The 18,421-nt window shown below is 48.1% G+C and overlaps 1 protein-coding gene across 1 annotated transcript in view; it reads left to right on the forward strand.

Annotated features, from left to right (window-relative positions):
- Nucleotides 1–11,606, forward strand: part of ATCAY (ataxia, cerebellar, Cayman type) — a 12,984-nt gene extending 1,378 nt beyond the window's left edge. The window contains exons 2-12 of the mRNA XM_010005585.1: nucleotides 3,388–3,452; nucleotides 5,225–5,446; nucleotides 6,179–6,364; nucleotides 6,997–7,099; nucleotides 7,627–7,758; nucleotides 8,094–8,180; nucleotides 8,924–9,022; nucleotides 9,268–9,303; nucleotides 10,238–10,273; nucleotides 11,016–11,051; nucleotides 11,597–11,606. Coding sequence (XP_010003887.1) covers nucleotides 3,388–3,452; nucleotides 5,225–5,446; nucleotides 6,179–6,364; nucleotides 6,997–7,099; nucleotides 7,627–7,758; nucleotides 8,094–8,180; nucleotides 8,924–9,022; nucleotides 9,268–9,303; nucleotides 10,238–10,273; nucleotides 11,016–11,051; nucleotides 11,597–11,606 — 1,012 coding nt within the window. The remainder of the gene's footprint in view (nucleotides 1–3,387; nucleotides 3,453–5,224; nucleotides 5,447–6,178; nucleotides 6,365–6,996; nucleotides 7,100–7,626; nucleotides 7,759–8,093; nucleotides 8,181–8,923; nucleotides 9,023–9,267; nucleotides 9,304–10,237; nucleotides 10,274–11,015; nucleotides 11,052–11,596) is intronic.
- The last annotated feature ends 6,815 nt before the right edge of the window (nucleotides 11,607–18,421 follow it).

The following is an 18,421-nucleotide window of genomic DNA, read 5'->3' on the forward strand; positions in this document are numbered from 1 at the left end:
GGGGGAAAGGAGGTTTGGGGGGGGAAAAGGGAGGAATGGGGGGAAAAAGGGAGGAATGGGGGGGAAAAAGGGAGGAATGGGGGAAGAAAAGGAGTTTTGGAAGGAAAAAAAGGGAGGTCTGGGGGAGAAAAAAGAGAGATATAGGGGGAAAAGGAAGGTATGGAAAGAAAGGCAGGTATGGAAATGGAGGTATAGAAAGGAAAGCACTGACCGAGGGCACCCGAAAAGATCTGAGGACAAAGCTGGACTAGCACCTGGACTCCTGAGCACTAACCCACACCCTCCTGCTGGAGCAGGAGCTGCAAGAGCAGCAAACTCAGCCTGGGCACAGCCAAGCCCTCCAGGGACACCTGCCCAGCACCAGCTCCCATGGACATCGTGGTTCCTGCCTGGAAAATGGAATTCAGGGAGAGGCAGAGGGATGGGAGCAGGGCTGGGTGGCCAGGCAGAGGCAGGGATGAGGCCAAGGCCCTGGAAACACACTCCCCAGCCTGCTGATGGCTGCAGGGGGGTTCAACCAGGAATGATGCAAGTGCAACAGAGGCCAAAGAGCCAGCAGGCCACTGAGAGTGCCAGCTGAGTTGAACTGGCACTAAAAAAGAAATCAAGAATCATTTCCAAGATATTTCCCCCCCCAGAAGCATTTAAATACTCGGGCAGATGCTGCTGCATGTGGGACAGCAGCTTCTCCAGCAGCTGATTTGCTGCAGAGCTATTTTTGCTTAGCTGTGATGAACCAGTCTTGCCACACACACACACACAAAACACACCCTGAGACAAAGATCCAGGCTGGGGGAGCTGAATTCAGCTGCTCGTTGAGGACATGGGGTGACATTCTCATCCCTCCCTGAGAAGCTGATCTGCAGAACAAGCTCCTACCTTTCAGGCTGTGAAGGAGGAGAGGACAGGGTCCCCCATCCTGCTGCTCCCTGGAGGTTTAGCCTCCCCTGACAGCCTGTCCCAGCTGTTTGTGTCCTGCCATGATGCTGTTGGGCAGGATTATGCTCCATCAGGAGCTCCCTCCCTCCTGGGATCAGGGATTTTGGGCAGGGAAGGCTCAGGCTGGTTGGCACCCAAGAGGAGGTGGTTATAGAGGGGAACAGGGCAGGCCAGTAGCAGCAGGAAGGAAAATGGTGACACCCAACCCTTAGGAAACTGGCATCTGGGGCTTGCTGCCTTTGGGAAGGAAGATTTACATGGGAGGTAGTGATTCCAGGAGCTTTTGGGAAGGGAAGGAAAGCCTTTTCTTCACCTCTGACTTTTGAATGGCTTTGCTGAAATGACTCCCAGCCAGAGGGAGCAGAGTGCCTGGCTGAAGCACGTCCCTGGGTACAGCTGGGCCCTCTCCCCCCCTCCTTTTCATGCTGCATCACCAGGTTGTGCCAGGCACCAGCTCCCAGATAAACAACCAGCCAGGCCCCCTTTGAGATAAAAGCAAAAGGGAGGAGGAAGAACTGGAAGGAGGGGGAGAGGGACCTTTCTGACTGCTCAGGAATATTGTGGCAGCCCACAGGGTCCAGGACCTGCCTGAATGAGCAAGGAGCCTTTGATCAGGTCTCCAATTCTCATAAATATACAATGAGCAGCTAGGAGAGAATTATCCCTTAATCTAAATATTTATAGGTTTTAATTAGGCTGGTGGCTCTGGTGTCACAGCAGCACCAAGAGGAGCCTTTGTAGGGCAGAGCTGGGCTGTATCCTCCTATGGGTTGGTGGTTCCCCATCATCTCTGTCCCCCTAAGACCAGGAGCTAGTGGACACCAGCCCTGTGCACAGTCTCATCCCCATCCTTACAGAACAGCCCTAAAACTGGTAGGTTTTTCCCCAGGTTTCACCCCAAGGGCTGGCCCAACACCCAGGATTTTACACCCAGAGAGGCATGAGCTCTTCCCCTTCCAGAAAGGGGCAGGTGAACCAAGGGTGGCTCAGAAGGTCCCTTTTGAAACAGACCTTTAGCATCATGAATGTGTCCTGGGCTTGGTGAGGTTTGGTCATGCTGAGTGAGAATTTCAAACCCAGCTGATGCCAGGGGATGGGCACAAGTCCCAGCTCCAACCAAGGGGAAAAATGTCAAGAAAGGGTGCAGCTGAGGGTGGGCAGGGTGCTGCTCAGCCACCAGCCAGCACTGCAGGCCAGACTCTGACTTCACTTACCCCAGGATGGGTGAGGAGCAGCTCCAGGTACTTCAAAAGACATTGATAGGAAAGGCAACTTTTTTAATCAATGGATGGTTCCAGCCTTGGGCTGCAGGCTCAGTGATTTACATCAAGAGGGTGCAGGAGCAAAGCATGAGAAACTGCAGATCCTGAGTCCTGCCATGGAACTCCAGGCAGGGAAGGTGGGTCCAGAGGGGTCTGGGTGCTGGTACCTGGATCTGAGCTCAGGATGAACCTGCTCCCACACCTCAGCAGGGTCTGGGTATCACTGCCAAGCAGGGGCTGAGGATGGGATGACAATTCTGGGATCACACCTAAAGGTTTGATCCTTGCCTTCAACATCAACTGCCTTAGAGCAAAGTCACTACAGAGCAAGGAGGCAGCTGGTGGTGGCAGGAGCTGGGCATGAAGTTTTGCTCCACTGCTGCCAGGACCTGTGGGAAAATTAAAAACCAAACCAGGATGCACTTAACAAAACCACTGGCAGAGAGTGCAAAGTGCTCCTGTGCTGAGCTGAGCAGCTCAGCTGCTGCTGGGATCAAAGCAGCTCCACTGTGCCCAGTAACAGGGAAATTCAGACTGTCTGGGCACTGCAGAGTCTGCAGGAAGCAGGAACACAGACACCAAAGTGATCACCTGCAGAGATGTTCCCTGGAACCCTCAATAAGGATTCCTAAGCCTTCTGATGAAGATAAAGTGTGGGTAATATGGAGAGAGCAAGGATGGTACCAGGCTCTTCTGGAGACAGGATCTGGTTTTGTGTCCCTGGTTGGGTTTCTCAGCCTCTTGGCTGAATGACAGGATGAGGGATGTGTTGGGGAGGTGAATGCAGGGAGAGCTTGGAGGTCCAGGGAATTGAACAGTGCTCCACAGCTGCTGGGGAGCTCTGGGGCTCTGTCGCTCAGGCTGAGGCCAAAGGGAAAGGGCAGAGCACACAGGGAGTTGAATGTTATAGAATCCCAGACTGGTTTTGGTTGGAAAGGACCTTAAAGCTCATCCAGTCCCAACCCCCTGCATGGGCAGGGACACCTCCCACCAGCCCAGGTTGCTCCAAGCCCCATCCAACCTGCCCTTCAACACTGCCAGGGATGGGGCAGCCACAGCTTCTCTGGGCAACCTGTTTTTCCCTGCTGTCCCCAGTTGTCTCCACTCTCTGCCATGGAGTGACATTCTCCTAAATATCACCTGTTCTCTCCTTTCTTTGTACCTCCCCACCCTGGCTTGCCTGCAGGCCTCTGCCAGAGGAAACAGGGATGGAGTCACTGGGCAGCCCTATGGAAGATGAAAATACATCCTGTAAGTACCAGCCTGGCTTCTTAGGAGGCCAAAGGAAAACAAACCTGTGGGAATGGCAGCTTCCAGGCAGGGTGAAAGCCAGTTCCCTTGGTGTATCCACTGAAATTCCCATCTGGGAGAGGAAACCAGCAGAGATTTGAATTTGCTAACCTCTCACAAGGAGCTGGGGGAGGAAACAGGTATCTCAGAGGTGTGGGCACTGTAACCCAGCCCTACCTGCAGGCACCCAGTGCCTCCCAGCTCTGACCCACCACCCTTAGCTCCCAAGGCCATAGCCTGAAACATGCCTAATGGAAGCACCATGTCCTCACAGGATCCCAGAGTGGTGGGGTTGGAAGGGACCTCTGGAGATCATCCAACCCCCCTGCTAGAGCAGGATCCCCTAGAGCAGATCCCACAGGAACACATCCAGGTGGGGTGGGAATGTCTCCAGGGATGGAGACTCCACAGCCTCCCTGGGCAGCCTGTCCCAGAGTCAAGAAGTATTTTCTCACATTCAGGTCAAACCTCCTGTGCTCCAGTTTGTGCCCATTGCCCCTTGTCCTGTCCCTGGGCACCCCTGAGCAGAGTCTGGCCCCATCCTCCTGCCACCCCCTGGAGATATTCCCCAGCACTGATCAGACCCCCCCTCAGCCTCCTTTTCTCCAGCGAGCAGCCCCAGCTCTCCCAGCCTTTCCTCACAGGCAGAAGCTCCAGCCCCTCAGCATCTCAGTGCCCTGTGCTGGGCTCTCTCCAGTAGCTCCTTGTCCTTCCTGAACTGGGCAGCCCAGACCTGCCCACAGCACATTCTTGCACTAAGGACACAGGACCAGGACAACCTGTCAGTTATTTTCCTTTTCACTCCAGCTCCCCCAAATACCTTAAACTTCAACGGGGCCCATCGTAAGAGGAAGACACTTGTTGCACCTGAAATCAACATTTCCCTGGACCAGAGTGAAGGCTCCATTCTCTCTGATGACTTCTTGGACACACCAGATGACCTGGACATTAATGTGGATGATATTGAAACTCCTGATGAGACAGATTCCCTCGAATTCCTGGGAGAGGAAACCAGCAGAGATTTGAATTTGCTAACCTCTCACAAGGAGCTGGGGGAGGAAACAGGTATCTCAGAGGTGTGGGCACTGTAACCCAGCCCTACCTGCAGGCACCCAGTGCCTCCCAGCTCTGACCCACCACCCTTAGCTCCCAAGGCCATAGCCTGAAACATGCCTAATGGAAGCACCATGTCCTCACAGGATCCCAGAGTGGTGGGGTTGGAAGGGACCTCTGGAGATCATCCAACCCCCCTGCTAGAGCAGGATCCCCTAGAGCAGATCCCACAGGAACACATCCAGGTGGGGTGGGAATGTCTCCAGGGATGGAGACTCCACAGCCTCCCTGGGCAGCCTGTCCCAGAGTCAAGAAGTATTTTCTCACATTCAGGTCAAACCTCCTGTGCTCCAGTTTGTGCCCATTGCCCCTTGTCCTGTCCCTGGGCACCCCTGAGCAGAGTCTGGCCCAATCCTCCTGCCACCCCCTGGAGATATTCCCCAGCACTGATCAGATCCCCCCTCAGCCTCCTTTTCTCCAGCTGAGCAGCCCCAGCTCTCCCAGCCTTTCCTCACAGGCAGAAGCTCCAGCCCCTCAGCATCTCAGTGCCCTGTGCTGGGCTCTCTCCAGTAGCTCCTTGTTCTTCCTGAACTGGGCAGCCCAGACCTGCCCACAGCACATTCTTGCACTAAGGACACAGGACCAGGACAACCTGTCAGTTATTTTCCTTTTCACTCCAGCTCCCCCAAATACCTTAAACTTCAACGGGGCCCATCGTAAGAGGAAGACACTTGTTGCACCTGAAATCAACATTTCCCTGGACCAGAGTGAAGGCTCCATTCTCTCTGATGACTTCTTGGACACACCAGATGACCTGGACATTAATGTGGATGATATTGAAACTCCTGATGAGACAGATTCCCTCGAATTCCTGGGGAACGGGAACGAACTGGAGTGGGAAGGTAAGAGCCTGGTTTGGGGTGAATGTCTCCAGGGGTTGGATGGGTTTTTTTTTAGCCTCATTTTAATCACTTTTGACACCACTCACCATCAGCAGCTGAGGACTGAGATCCTCATCTCATCTTCCACCCATCAGGATCTGCCCCATCAGGACCCCAGCTATACCCCAGGAGTCCCAGTGCTGCTACCTCAGCACTTCCAGCTGGGAATAGTATGGGCAGAAGTAGTTCAGGGACCTGCAAGAACCATTCTAGCCACTCTTCAGGGTAAGGCACCAGGCTGTGGACACACACACCCTTCCAGCTGCAGTTGGGCCACCAACTCAGGCTGGAAGGTGCTGCCTGCTTGACTCTGCTGATAGAGCTCTCACCTGAAGGTTCAAACATCTTGAACTTGGCTGAATCAGGCTAAAGACTCATGCAAGCAGCTCTGCTGGCAGAGCAGAAGGCAACCCCTCTGGCATTGGTGGTGCCTCTTCAGCCAGTAGAGATGTACCTGAAGGAGGATCCAGCAAGAAGTCCTGTGCTTGACCTGTCACTGCAGATCCCAAAGGCAGCATGAGAAGTTAAGCTTATTTCTATTACATTTTGGCAACAGAGCAAGATCATGAAGAACCACAGACTTACCCAGGACAAAGCTGCAGATGAAAGTGGCCACCCTGTGGCTGTTCCTGTCTCTCACCAAAGCCTCCCTGTATGTTATATTAAAGGTCAAAATATTTGTCCTTTTTCCAGATGACACTCCTGTAGCCACAGCCAAGAACATGCCAGGGGACAGTGCAGACCTGTTTGGGGATGGTGGGCCAGAAGATGGGAGTGCTGCCAATGGGAGGCTCTGGAGGACTGTGATCATTGGAGAGCAGGAGCACCGCATCGACCTCCAGATGATCAAACCCTACATGAGGGTGGTGACACACGGAGGTGAGGGAGGCCTCACCCTGCCTTGGGGGATTTCTTTCAGTCCACCTTTGTCAAGCTGGAGGGGATGATGATGCCGTGGTTGATTGGTTTGAGTGTCTCTAGGGGGAAAAAATTGCTTTGTGTCGTAGCGTGACATGGCAGAGAAGCACAAAGGCCCCCAGCTCGTGCTGCAGAACCACACAGCCACTGCAGCAGTGCTCCCATGAGCATAAGCAGGGTAGCCCTGGCTGAATCCAGCCCAATCCTCAGTGTGGGCAACACTGCCAGCAGGTGCTTCACCCCTCTGGAGCCCAGAGCCTGAGCTGTCCTTGCAGGCACATCCACAGCTAGTGACCATTTCAGAAATCTGAGCAAAGCCAAGTAGCAAAAGCCTCAGCTCTGTGCTTTGACACACACAGATTCCTCCCCTTCACCCCACCCCCCCCACCCCCCGTTGCTTGTTCTAGCCAAAAGCAGGATCAGAAGCCAGTCTGATCGTGGAAGAGGCACAAACACTTCCCTAGAGCTGAAGGGAGGCACAAACATGGCCCAGGCCTGTGCTTAGTGATGCATCTTCACTGCTGTTTTCCCTTCAGCTCTTGCATCTCCCCCTGGGAAGAGTCACTGATGCTGCCTGTGGTTTTCTTCCCCAGGATACTATGGAGAAGGTCTCAATGCCATCATTGTCTTTGCTGCCTGCTACCTCCCAGACAGCAACCTGGCTGATTACCACTACATCATGGAGAATCTCTTCCTGTAAGTGGCTGGTCAAGGTCTGTGAGGGAGAAGGGGGCAAGGAAGGTAATTTGGGCTCTGGGGAAAGTTTCCAGGTATTTGTTGCATCAGGAACCTCAGCTGGAAATAGTTTGAATCCAGGTCAGATGTAGCCAGGGTGCAGCTGCAGACTGGAGTGTCACTGGGTGAGACACCCTCCACAGCATTTGCATCCAATAAGTCAAAGCATTCAAACATTCAGTGTTAGTTATGCCAGTGATGGGCTCCCCACCAGGCACACGTGTGCAATGCTGACCAGCTGGTGGGTGCTGCTGCTGGGCAGCAGGAGGGTGCAGGGATACCCATCAGTGTAGGCAGCATGCTAAATACCAGTGAGCCCTGAGGAACACCCCTAGGCACCCTGCAGGTGTCAGGAGAATCCAAAGCCAAGGTCTACAAAGAAAGGGCGTGGAGTCCTTTTTGGATGACACCAAAGCACCTGAAGAAACCTTCAAGGGACCTTTTTTTGAGTCTGGTTTCCCTGTTAGCTTTTGATCTCCACCCACCAGGTATGTGATCAGTAGTCTGGAGCTGCTGGTGGCTGAGGACTACATGATTGTCTACCTGAACGGAGCAACACCCCGCAGGAGGATGCCAGGCCTTGGCTGGCTGAAGAAATGCTACCAGATGATAGACAGAAGGTGAGAAGCCTCTTGGTGTTGCCTCTTCCTTCTTCCCAGTCCTCTTCTCCCCTCTCTTCCTCAGCCTCTCCTCCTTCCTAGCTCCCCAGCCACAGGAATTCCTTCCTCTCTCACTCCAGGATCTCTTCATCTCCTCTTCTCCCTCACAAGCACCTTCACAGACCAACACAGAACCCAAACAAAGCTCCACCAACCTGCTGGGGCTGAGTTTAAACAGGCCTTTTGCCTGGAGACCCCCCTGTGAGGCCAGTGATGCTCATTAGTGCCCTGACATGTTACAGGAGAGTTGAAAAGGTACCTTCAACCTCACCTTCTGTCCCATGGCTTTTCCACAGGCTGCGTAAAAACCTCAAAGCCCTGATAATTGTCCATCCCTCTTGGTTCATCCGGACAGTCTTGGCCATATCCAGACCCTTCATCAGGTAAATGTAACATCTTCCCACATCTGGCTGGTTTTGGAGTGGAAGTTGAATCTCATGATTCAGATCTCAAGGTCACCTTTAAGTAAGAGCAACCAAGGTCCATCATTTGTCCAACATCTCTCTGGTGCTTCCCAGGGCAACTCCAGAGGTGGTTTTAAGAGATGTGGTGGTGGTCTGGATTCAGACCAGTTTGTCCCAGTGGGTAGCACATAAAGATTCCCTGGGGAGTGCAGGAATGGTGATCCTGCTTCCTTCCTGTAGATACAGAGAGATGGGGGTCAAAACAAAGTAATATTAGCATTAATAATCAGTATATTAGCCCTGCTATGAGAGGAAAGCTGGGGAGGGGCTTTGGACAAGGGGGCATGGATGAAAAGTGGCAGAGGGAGATTGAGGTGAGACATGAGGAGGGAATTGTGGAGTGTGAGGGTGGTGAGAGCCTGGCCCAGGTTGCCCAGGGAAGCTGTGGCTGCCCCATCCCTGGCAGTGTTGAAGGGCAGGTTGGATGGGGCTTGGAGCAGCCTGGGCTGGTGGGAGGTGTCCCTGCCCATGCAGGGGGTGGGACTGGATGATCTTGAAGGTCCCTTCCAACCCAAGCCAGTGTGATTCTATGAGATGGGTACACACAGACTACAGAGGATGCAGAGATGCAGAACTCCCCATTTCCATCAGGAAACTTCTACCTTCCTATGGAGAGACCATGGAAAGAAGACCTCAGAAAACTCTTTCTGTCTTTCTGCCAGTGTGAAGTTTATCAATAAGATCCAGTATGTTCACAGCCTGGAGGAACTGGAGCAACTTATCCCAATGGAGCACGTGCAGATTCCAGACTGTGTCTTACAGTGAGTATCAGAGGGACCCCAGGGCACATGGGCTCTCAGGAGGTGCAGGACAAAAACCCAGGATCTTGTGTGGAGTCAAAACCCTTGCACTGGAAGCACAAAGCCTGGGGCAAACCCCACCACAGCCACACAGTGGTGCCAAGAGCCTGCACGAGGTGCAGCTTCTGGCACCTCCAGAGGGATTTGACTGAAACTGACAAGTCCTGACTGGGTAACACTTATAGAACACCTTCTGTTTGTTGCAGATATGAAGAAGAGAGGATCAAGGCTAGAAAAGAAAGGTAAAATTAATCAGGTGGTATAGAGGGTGGGTTCATTTTCTTGGGATGTTTTTGCTTTCTCTAACCATTATTGGTGTTATAACCAGTCTGTTCTGTGCTCCTCCTATCCTGGTAGCACACACAGCCTACACTTACTTTCTATTGATCTTTTCAAACTTAGCAAAGGCTGAAGGAGGGAGGAGGAGCTTGCTTAAAAGGTTATTTATCCATAGAACTGTTCCCCTTAACCCCACAAGTACACACATCCCAAATATGCACCCTAATCTGCTAGCAAAGATCATCAGAAATCACTCTGATGTATAAAAATGGCTCATCTTCCCCACATGACCATGCAAACTGACCTTGAAGTGAGAGCTACTGCTTCTTTTAAAAGCCATTTCATTCTGCTAGAGTGGCATGAAAAGGACCAGGAGTTTAAAGTTGGTTTTGCTTCATTTTCTAGACCTGTTTGATCAGTGGTGATGTAGGTTAGAAGTGCTGGCCATAACCAGTGATACATGGAGGAGGGTTGGATCTAGATGATCTAGGAGGTCCCTTCCAACCCAAACCATTCTAAAATTCTATGATTCCATAAAAACTGGCTGTGCTGGAAGCAAAAGGCAGCAATGGCCAGAGGAAGGACCAGCTGGGGCAGCACAGGAGCCACATCCTGCAGAGCATCTTCTGAACTGAACAGGAGGTGCCAGTTTGGGAGGACTCAGCTCAGCATCAGCTGCTGAAAAGTGAGTCCCCCAGCCCAAATTCATCAGCTGCCTCCCTCCAGGGCCCACCAAGTCTCAGGATGATCCAGGTTCTGTATCACAGGGACTAAGAGCATTTCTGAGCAGAGCTGTAACCTCTGCCTAAGGTCCTGCTGCCTCTCTAGAAAAGCCAGAGACTTCACCCTTTCACACTGTGAGATTGGAGAGATTTCAAGTGGGATTTGTGTTCACAGGGCAGAAGAGAAACAAGACATGGCTGAGAAGGAAAGGTAACTACTCTTTGTTATTTATCCTTGACTTACAAAACAGCTTGAAGAGTCTTTGGTGAGGAGCATGGCCCCATTTTTGTAGCAGACTCTGGGAGCCAAGGGCTGCCCTTCCAGGAGATATTTGGACCCAAGAGAACATTTTTCAAGTGTCTGGGAACTGATAACCCCTCTGCTCTCCCTAACACCTCCCTGTGCCATGGCTTTTGTGGTGGTGTTGACCTTCACCTGTGCCAGTGGATTCCTGACATTGCTGTTTACTTCTGTAAAGCCAGTGAACCCATTTGGTCATGGATCAGAGCCAGAGGCACCAGGGAATGTTCTCCTGACATTTGCATTTGCTTGCTGGTGCAATGCAGAGGGACAAATGCTGCTGTCAGGAACACCCTGAAGTGCATAAAGGCAAGAGATGAGGCTGTAACATTAGATGGGAAGGAAAATTCTAGAGAGGTTTGGAAGACAGTGTCCAAATCCTATGCCAGGATAATTTGGCCTGGTTTTGGCTCAGCTTCACAGTGATAGAACCTCTCTTTTTTATTCTACCTAACTAGATCCTGAGGGGGAAGAGGGAATATTTCTGATATTCTCTTCCCAGAGAAAAAAAGGAGCTTTGATCAAAATCCCCAAGGTCCACTGGACAAATCTGAATTGTTCCAAGAAACAAATGGGACCTCAGGGCCAAAAGAGGGGCTGATTAAGTTTGTAGGGGAGATTCACTTACTATTTTTGCTGGTTCTCTTCCAAGCAGGCCTGTGCCCCCAGCAGAGGATCAAGAAACAAGGTTTGGTTCATACCTCCCTCCTTCATTTATGGTCTCCCTTCTATGTGATAGATTTAATTGCCTTTGTAACCCACTAACAGGGACTGAGTTAGACTCTCCAGCCCTGTCCCACTCACCTGGCACAAAAGGGGCATCAGCCACAAAACCAAGAAGCTGGTGACACCTTCACCCCAGCACAGCTGCAACCACAACCACTGCAGCCTGTCACTGACCAGGGACAACTGCTGCTGCTAAGGGGACACTTGAGAAAAGCTGCCCCTCACTAAATGACCTGGCATTTGCCAGGTGACAAAGGTGTGCACGTGTGCATTTCCTGCAGAGCTGCCTTCCTTTACCCTACAGTAACATTTTCATGCTCAGGAGAAATCCTTAAATTAGAAGAAATCCCATTGAAGCCATGAATGACATTCTCTCTGGCCCTGGTTCACTTTTGTAGGGGATCATACCCAAATTTACTCATATTTTTTAACATAGTGGGAATAAAAAACCCACTTAAACTACTGTTTGCTTTCTAAAAATAACTCTGCCTTTCTGTTCCTTCCCAGTATGTCATGAATTGAAGCAGACTGGAATGAATGGAGTAGAAGAATGACACAGCCTGGCAGTCACCCACGTAAATGACCTTTTGGTATCAGACCTTGTCACCATCTTATTCCAAGCTCTGTAAGATCAGGGAGCCTGGCTCCCCTGGCTCTGAGATGCAAAGTCCTTTCAAACTTCTTGGAAACATTTTACTTTAAAAAAACCAAACCAACAAAAATCCACAAAACAAAACAAGGCAAGAATAGCACTTTTCAGCACAGGTTGCAGTAATGGTCTGTGGAGAGCATTAAGTAGTGCAAACAGATAGTGAATTAAGAGCATCCTGGAGTCCATTAGCCACTCACCCAGAAAGAGATCTATTTTTTGTTTAAATTATAAACCCTTCCCCTGACCTGCTGCTGGCCAGCACTGAGACATTTTTTGCTTTAAACTGCACACCCAGTTTCCTCCATTACTCCAACAACAGCCATGACCCCAGGGAATGATGCACACAGAGTCCATTTGCTTCCTTTCTACACCCAATGTTTCTTCCTGAAAATACCAAGTGCCCACGGGTCTAGGCACATCTTCCAGCCTTGACCACCTCAGTTCATTCATTTTCTGTTCTTCTGATTAACTCACACCAACCATTCCCCTCAGGAAATGCCATGTTTTTTCCCAGATTTGTTCTGTCTCAGTTTGTAAGGCACTCTGACAACTCTGAAAGAGGGTCCCCCGCGGCATGGCAACTTCCACAGAACTTCTTGGGAGTATCTTCAATCATAGAAAGGTTTGGGTGTGAAGGGACCTTCAAGATCATCCAGTCCCAACCCCTCCTGCATGGGCAGGGACAGCTCCCACCAGCCCAGGTGGCTCCAAGCCCCATCCAACCTGCCCTTCAACACTTCAGGGATGGGGCAGCCACAGCTTTCCTGGGCAACCTGTTCCAATTGTCTTCTCCTACCAACACACACACACCAAAAAGGTCTGGGGTTAAGAAGGAGCTTTAGAGACAAGAAAGTTGTTCATGCCTTGTCTTGTATTGATTTCATGACACTGGACAATCAATCATTCACTATGAATACCTCCTGTTGTGGAGACAAGCTGCTAAATGTTTGGAATTTCCTTCTTGCCATCCCTGGGTAATGAGGGGCTTCATCTACAAACATACCTGGCTGGGAAAGCCCAGGTGGTGATTTCTGGGCAGGGTGGCTGGGTTCAGCTCCTCAGTTAGCCAAGAGGTGCAAATGTGATCTTTGAGACTCCTGAAGTTGGTATTTTTGGACTCATGAAGATTCTGGGAGCAAAAGAAGGAAGAAAATATAAGCAACAACTCTCTGGCCAAAATCATTTGGACACTCCTGACACAGACTGGCTGGGTTGCATGGAGTCAAAGCCCTTGCAGGTGACTGCAGATGAAGAACGACCTGCATATTTCACCACTTCAGGAATATTTCCAGCCTGTCCCCCCACCACCACCACCCCATGCCTATTTGAAATTTCCACCACTTCACCCGGCTCTGAAATCCCCTGGAGGACAATTCGGGCAAAGCAAGATCCTCCTCAAGATAGGGATGGGTAAACAAAGCTGCTCTTTTTCCCTCTCAGTGGATGACACTGCTATAGGTGAGATCTTTACCCAGTACACCTTCTAACTTCTCATTTGCTACATGGTTTTTGTTTCTCTCTCATGGATGTATTTAAACAGACCTTTGCATGACAAGCAGCACCCACAGCATCAACCCCAGAAGCTGAAGATGGGAAAAACTCCATCTTCTGTCTCACCAGCATGTTGAGATCAGCACCAAACAAGCAACAACCTCCAGAGATTTCTAGGAATTCCATGATGAGCCAGTTCTTGGCAAAATGAATTCCATGCCACCAGGGGAAAATGGCACTTCAGGGTTTTTTGGAGTTGAGGTTTTATGCCAAGCAACACTTGACAAAAAGCATCCTGTCCTGAGCTTTCCAACCAGGCAGCTGTTCCAAGCCAGGAGCAAGAGTCAGAAATGGTCAACCATGAATGCGTTAACCCCTTGGCAAAGCTTTTTCACCCAGGGTCCGTCCCCTGGACAAAACCAACCCTCTGAAATGGAGAAAAGATTCTTCTGATCAAATGAATTTCAGCTCAGACTAGAAACAATCACTCATCTTGTAGTACAAGACTACAGGGATGATCTCCCACTGATCATACTTCCAAATAGGTTTTCTTTTCTTCTTTTGAGACTGTTTTTATGCATTTAGATTAAAAAAAAACACCAAACAAAACATCATCTGCTGCTGCCATGCAGTTGGACAATGAAAGGGAAGTTTACAATTCTAAAATGAACAAAATGGATGGAATGTTTAATAACATTTAAAAGTGCAACTCTAAAAAAACCTTCTCTGCTCTGTAGTTCCTAAACACTCCAGTGAGAATTGTTCACAAGGACGTGGAAAATCCTGCTGTTCTGGGACACATGGAGGATAAAAACCTTGATTACATTTGGCCTTGGGACCTGAAGAAACAAGGCTGATCCTCAGCAGACACCCTACCAGAAGAATGTGGGGTTTGATTGTTATTTTGAGGTTGTTTTTTTTCCCAAAGAATAGACACTGTCTCTGCATTTTCAGAGAAACAACAGACCTGGAGGTGAAGCATCTTCCCCCTCTCCCCCTCCCCAATTAATTCCTTCAGGGTAAAAAGTTCAGCTGGGAAAAGGCCAGATGACCAGTTTGGTTTCAAATAGGAAGGAAGGGGTTTGACAAAAGTCAATTTGTAATGTCTTTGGAACAATTGTTTCCAAAAGTGCACTTTCTGACAGAGCACTCCAAGTTGTATGCACTATATTTTCATTTTTAACAACATTTTAGGAGTGTGTCAGTGTTATGTTCCTGGCTGGCTGGATGTCTAGATGTTCTGTTTTCAAAACAGAAAAGAACCTGCAACCCTGAATGGAGAAAATCTAACTAAAAAGTGCATATTTATAGCAACAACCACCAAAACTAAATCATTCACTTCTTTCAATGATTTTAGATGCTACTTGAAACCAAAGTAGCCAGAAATTCCTTGGCAAACACTCCAGTTGGTCCCTTCAGCAAATAATGGAGCAACACACCGAAGGTGGATGTCACCAGACCTGAACAAGCTTCAGATGAACTCAGTGCTGTAATAAACACCCCTCCAAAAGATGCTGCATTCATCTTGAGAAGATCATGACCAGCTTAGATCCACCAGGGGAAGAGGAGATATTGGCAGGGACTCTCCAGGACAGCTGGTGGCATCTGGGAGGTTGCAGAGGGATGGGAGGATTGCACTGGTGGGGAACTGCCCACCCGTGGCTCAGACCCAAGGATTTCCCTTGCACAAAAGTCCAGCAGGGCCAATGGAGCCCAGAGAAATCTTGAGGGGATTTGAAGCCATTTTACAACTTTTCTCTGCCAGTCCCTTCCAAACAGCTGCTCTCAAAGCCTGGTTGCAAAAGGGTTCACACCAGCTAAGCTCAACATTTCTGCTGGAGATAGGGGTGCTGAGAGAAAAGTGCTGAACCAGCAAAAAATAACTATTGCTAGGAAGAGTGCATTTACTTGAGGACTTTTGGCAGTATAAATACACATCTATTTTTTAAACAATAAAATGAAATAAACTACATCCTTTTAGCAATACTGGTCCATGTTCCAGGTGTACACCAGGCCTTGTTTCTGCCTCACAAGAACATCTCCAGAGGGTAAATATTTGGACTCACCAATGCACTGTGTGATATCAAACAGCAAATGTTATCAATCAGAATTTTTCTGGTCTTGGATTCTACCTCTCATCAAATCTTCTCATGGGGAATCCATGATTAGCCCCATTTTAGCTGCAGAAAAAGGGATTTTACACCCATGAGGGTGTAAAATAACACTCATGGGGTTGTTATTCACAGGTTAATTCCTGGCTGAAATTCAACGTTCACCCACATCAGCCTACAAACAAATCAGAAACATCTTCCCCTCTCCTTGAGGCAGTCACAGGACTTGACCCAACCTTGGCAATGCAGGCACCAACCATCAGATTGATATGATTAAACCTCTTTTGTTTTGGAGGAGGAATCAGTCAGATTTGGGACTGTCCAGTAATTTTCTTTTTGTTCCACGAGGAAGACACAGGAAATCAAACTGAGATGCTGCTGTAAATTCAAGTTGGAGAATTGATACCATTTCTTCTGTACAGTAATGTGTAAATGTGAGTGGATATTTAGGAACATACCTCATTGCAATGTTTCCATCTCTTTTTTTCCAAAGATGATTTGCTTACAGATGTGAATAAACACCTAAGAAAACAAAAACCCCAAGTGGTAAAGGTTTCAAAGGCAACATCTTCTATTTTACATACCTAGGGGGGAAAAAAAAAAAAAAGAGAGTTAATGAGCTGCTGGGGGCAATAAGCTCAGATTGGCAGGTGAAAAGTACAGGTAAAGTTGCTATATAAATACAAAAGCACATGTTTTCTCTTTTGTATTTCCATATTTACTGGCAGTCAAAAATACAGCATGCTACTGGTAAAGTGAATTTTTAAAAGTCACCATGACAGTAGAACATCATCTATCTCAGTTTGGGTTTTTCTTCCTTGCCCTTTTAAACCCCCTGTAAAAATGTGTGAACTGTCAACTTTTTTTTTCCTCAAGTGTTTGTAATTAGGTGGTTTATGCTAGGAGACATAGATTGCTGTTAAATATGTATTATTCTTTTTGCTTTGTATTCTTCCATAAGAATCTGTGGATATTCAATTAAAATGAGACTAATCCTTCAGCAAAAATTCATGCCCCTTTTTTTTTTCTATGATTTTTTTTGTCAGTGTCTTTTATTTAGACTTTGGCTCCATATGGAAAATATGACAATTTTTGTTTGGATGCTATTCCCTTGAATAAAACCAGAGTCCTCCCTGGCAGTTATGAGACTGAAACATGAACCTTTCAGAAATTATTTTTATTAAAATACCTTCTATTCCCCCAATATGGTGCAGGATCTTTCCAAGTTTCCCCTCAGTTTTAATGATTTAGAAAAGGATCTTGGAAGAAATGGCTCCCCTTGGGTTTCTATCAACTTGTCTCAGCTTTTTTAATCTCCCCTTATTTACATTCCTTTTTAAGCTGAAATTTACAAAATGATTGAGAATTATATTGTAAAAACAAACACACATTTAAAAATAATAAATCAATACAAACCCCAAAGCTGCTTAAACAGATAAAAAACCCCAAACCTTTATAAACAGGAAAATGCCTGAGATGCCTGATTTGAGTGGGTTTCAAAAAGGTTATTAACATCTTTAAATTAATGAATTGGAAGTATCAATCCATACAAGTCTGATCCTGTAACAAGCATTAATGCTGGGAAATACCTCAGGAAATGCATATTAGTTGGAATGAACATATATTTATTCATCAGGCTGCACTTCTGCTGTGCCTATGAAAGCAGATTCTTTGCTATAATTTCATTTTCACCACAAGACTCTACACAAATCATATTAGTATGAACATTTTTTTCCCCTCCTCATCCTCTCTGATATCTTGTTAAATTTATATTTAATATTTTGTTGAAGGAATTGCTATTTCTCAATTATTAAATTTGTGGGGACAGTAACACTGCAGGAATTTGTTGTTCCAGAGGGAAGAGTATCCTGCAGTTACTTGCCCTTGCAGCTCCTCTGCTGCAGGCACATGGGGTTAGGTGATGAATTAAATACTTTTAAAATATTTTCTGGCCTTAGCACCAGAAGGTCACCAGCTTGGGTGGTGTGTCATGAAGGAATCTGGTCAATGCCAACAGCAAAGGAGCCAGGGAGCCTTGGCTGGGAATGCCAAGCCCAGCTCCAAGCACAGAGAATGCAACCAGAAGAGCAGGGAGAGTTCAAAGGCTCATCCTGTTGTGACTCCACAAGAACCAGGATTAGCTGCTACCCTACCCAAAGCAACAAGTTTCCCAAACAGAAAACAAGATGTCCTTCCTCAAAAGAAAACACCCCCTTTTAATCTCACTTTGCTGTACTTTTCCATTAACCACGTCATGGCCCTCTCTTTGACCAGTTCATATCATCCTTATTTTCATTTAGCACTCCTGAAAAGCTAAGATTATTCCCAAGAAGAAACCTTTTAAAAGATCTCTGCAACCAACTGGCTGCAGCTTAAAAGATAAAGAAGTACTCAACAAAAAAAATCAGAATCTTGTCAATATGTTAAGATTATATTGTTAGTTTGAGGGGGGTTGGCAGAAAGGGAGAGAAAAGTTAAAGATGAACTGTTTGCTACTCTTGTCACCACTTCATTTACTGTGCTATATTTTTTTAAGTGCATTTTTAAAGTACATTTTTTTAAGACACAGGAGGAGGGAACTGTGGAGTGTGAGGGTGGTGAGAGCCTGGCCCAGGTTGCCCAGGGAAGCTGTGGCTGCCCCGTCCCTGGCAGTGTTGAAGGGCAGGTTGGATGGGGCTTGGAGCAACCTGGGCTGGTGGGAGGTGTCCCTGCCCATGCAGGGGGTTGGGACTCAATGATCTTGAAGGTCCCTTCACACCCAAACCATTCTGTAATTCTATGATTACCAATCATGATGCCCCAACAGGTAGAAACCAAGATTCCCAGCTTAAAACAATTAGAAACTTCTTCACACAATTAACTTCAACAGTAGATTAATCTCACCCAAGTTTATCAATCCAAAAACTAGATACAGAGTCTAAATTAGTCTCAGGTTTCCTCTGCAGGAGATGAAAAGAGATTATTTCACCTGTCTGAGGAGGGAATGAATCACTGTGGGGAGGCCTCCCTCTCTCTTTCTCTCTCCACAGCTAAACCTCTGGCTCCCACATGTCTTTCACACTCCCAGATAAATGAATC

This window comes from Chaetura pelagica, unplaced genomic scaffold, assembly GCF_000747805.2.
Source record: "Chaetura pelagica isolate M959 unplaced genomic scaffold, ChaPel_1.0 scaffold741, whole genome shotgun sequence".
In the NCBI taxonomy this organism is placed as follows: Eukaryota; Metazoa; Chordata; class Aves; order Apodiformes; family Apodidae; genus Chaetura; species Chaetura pelagica.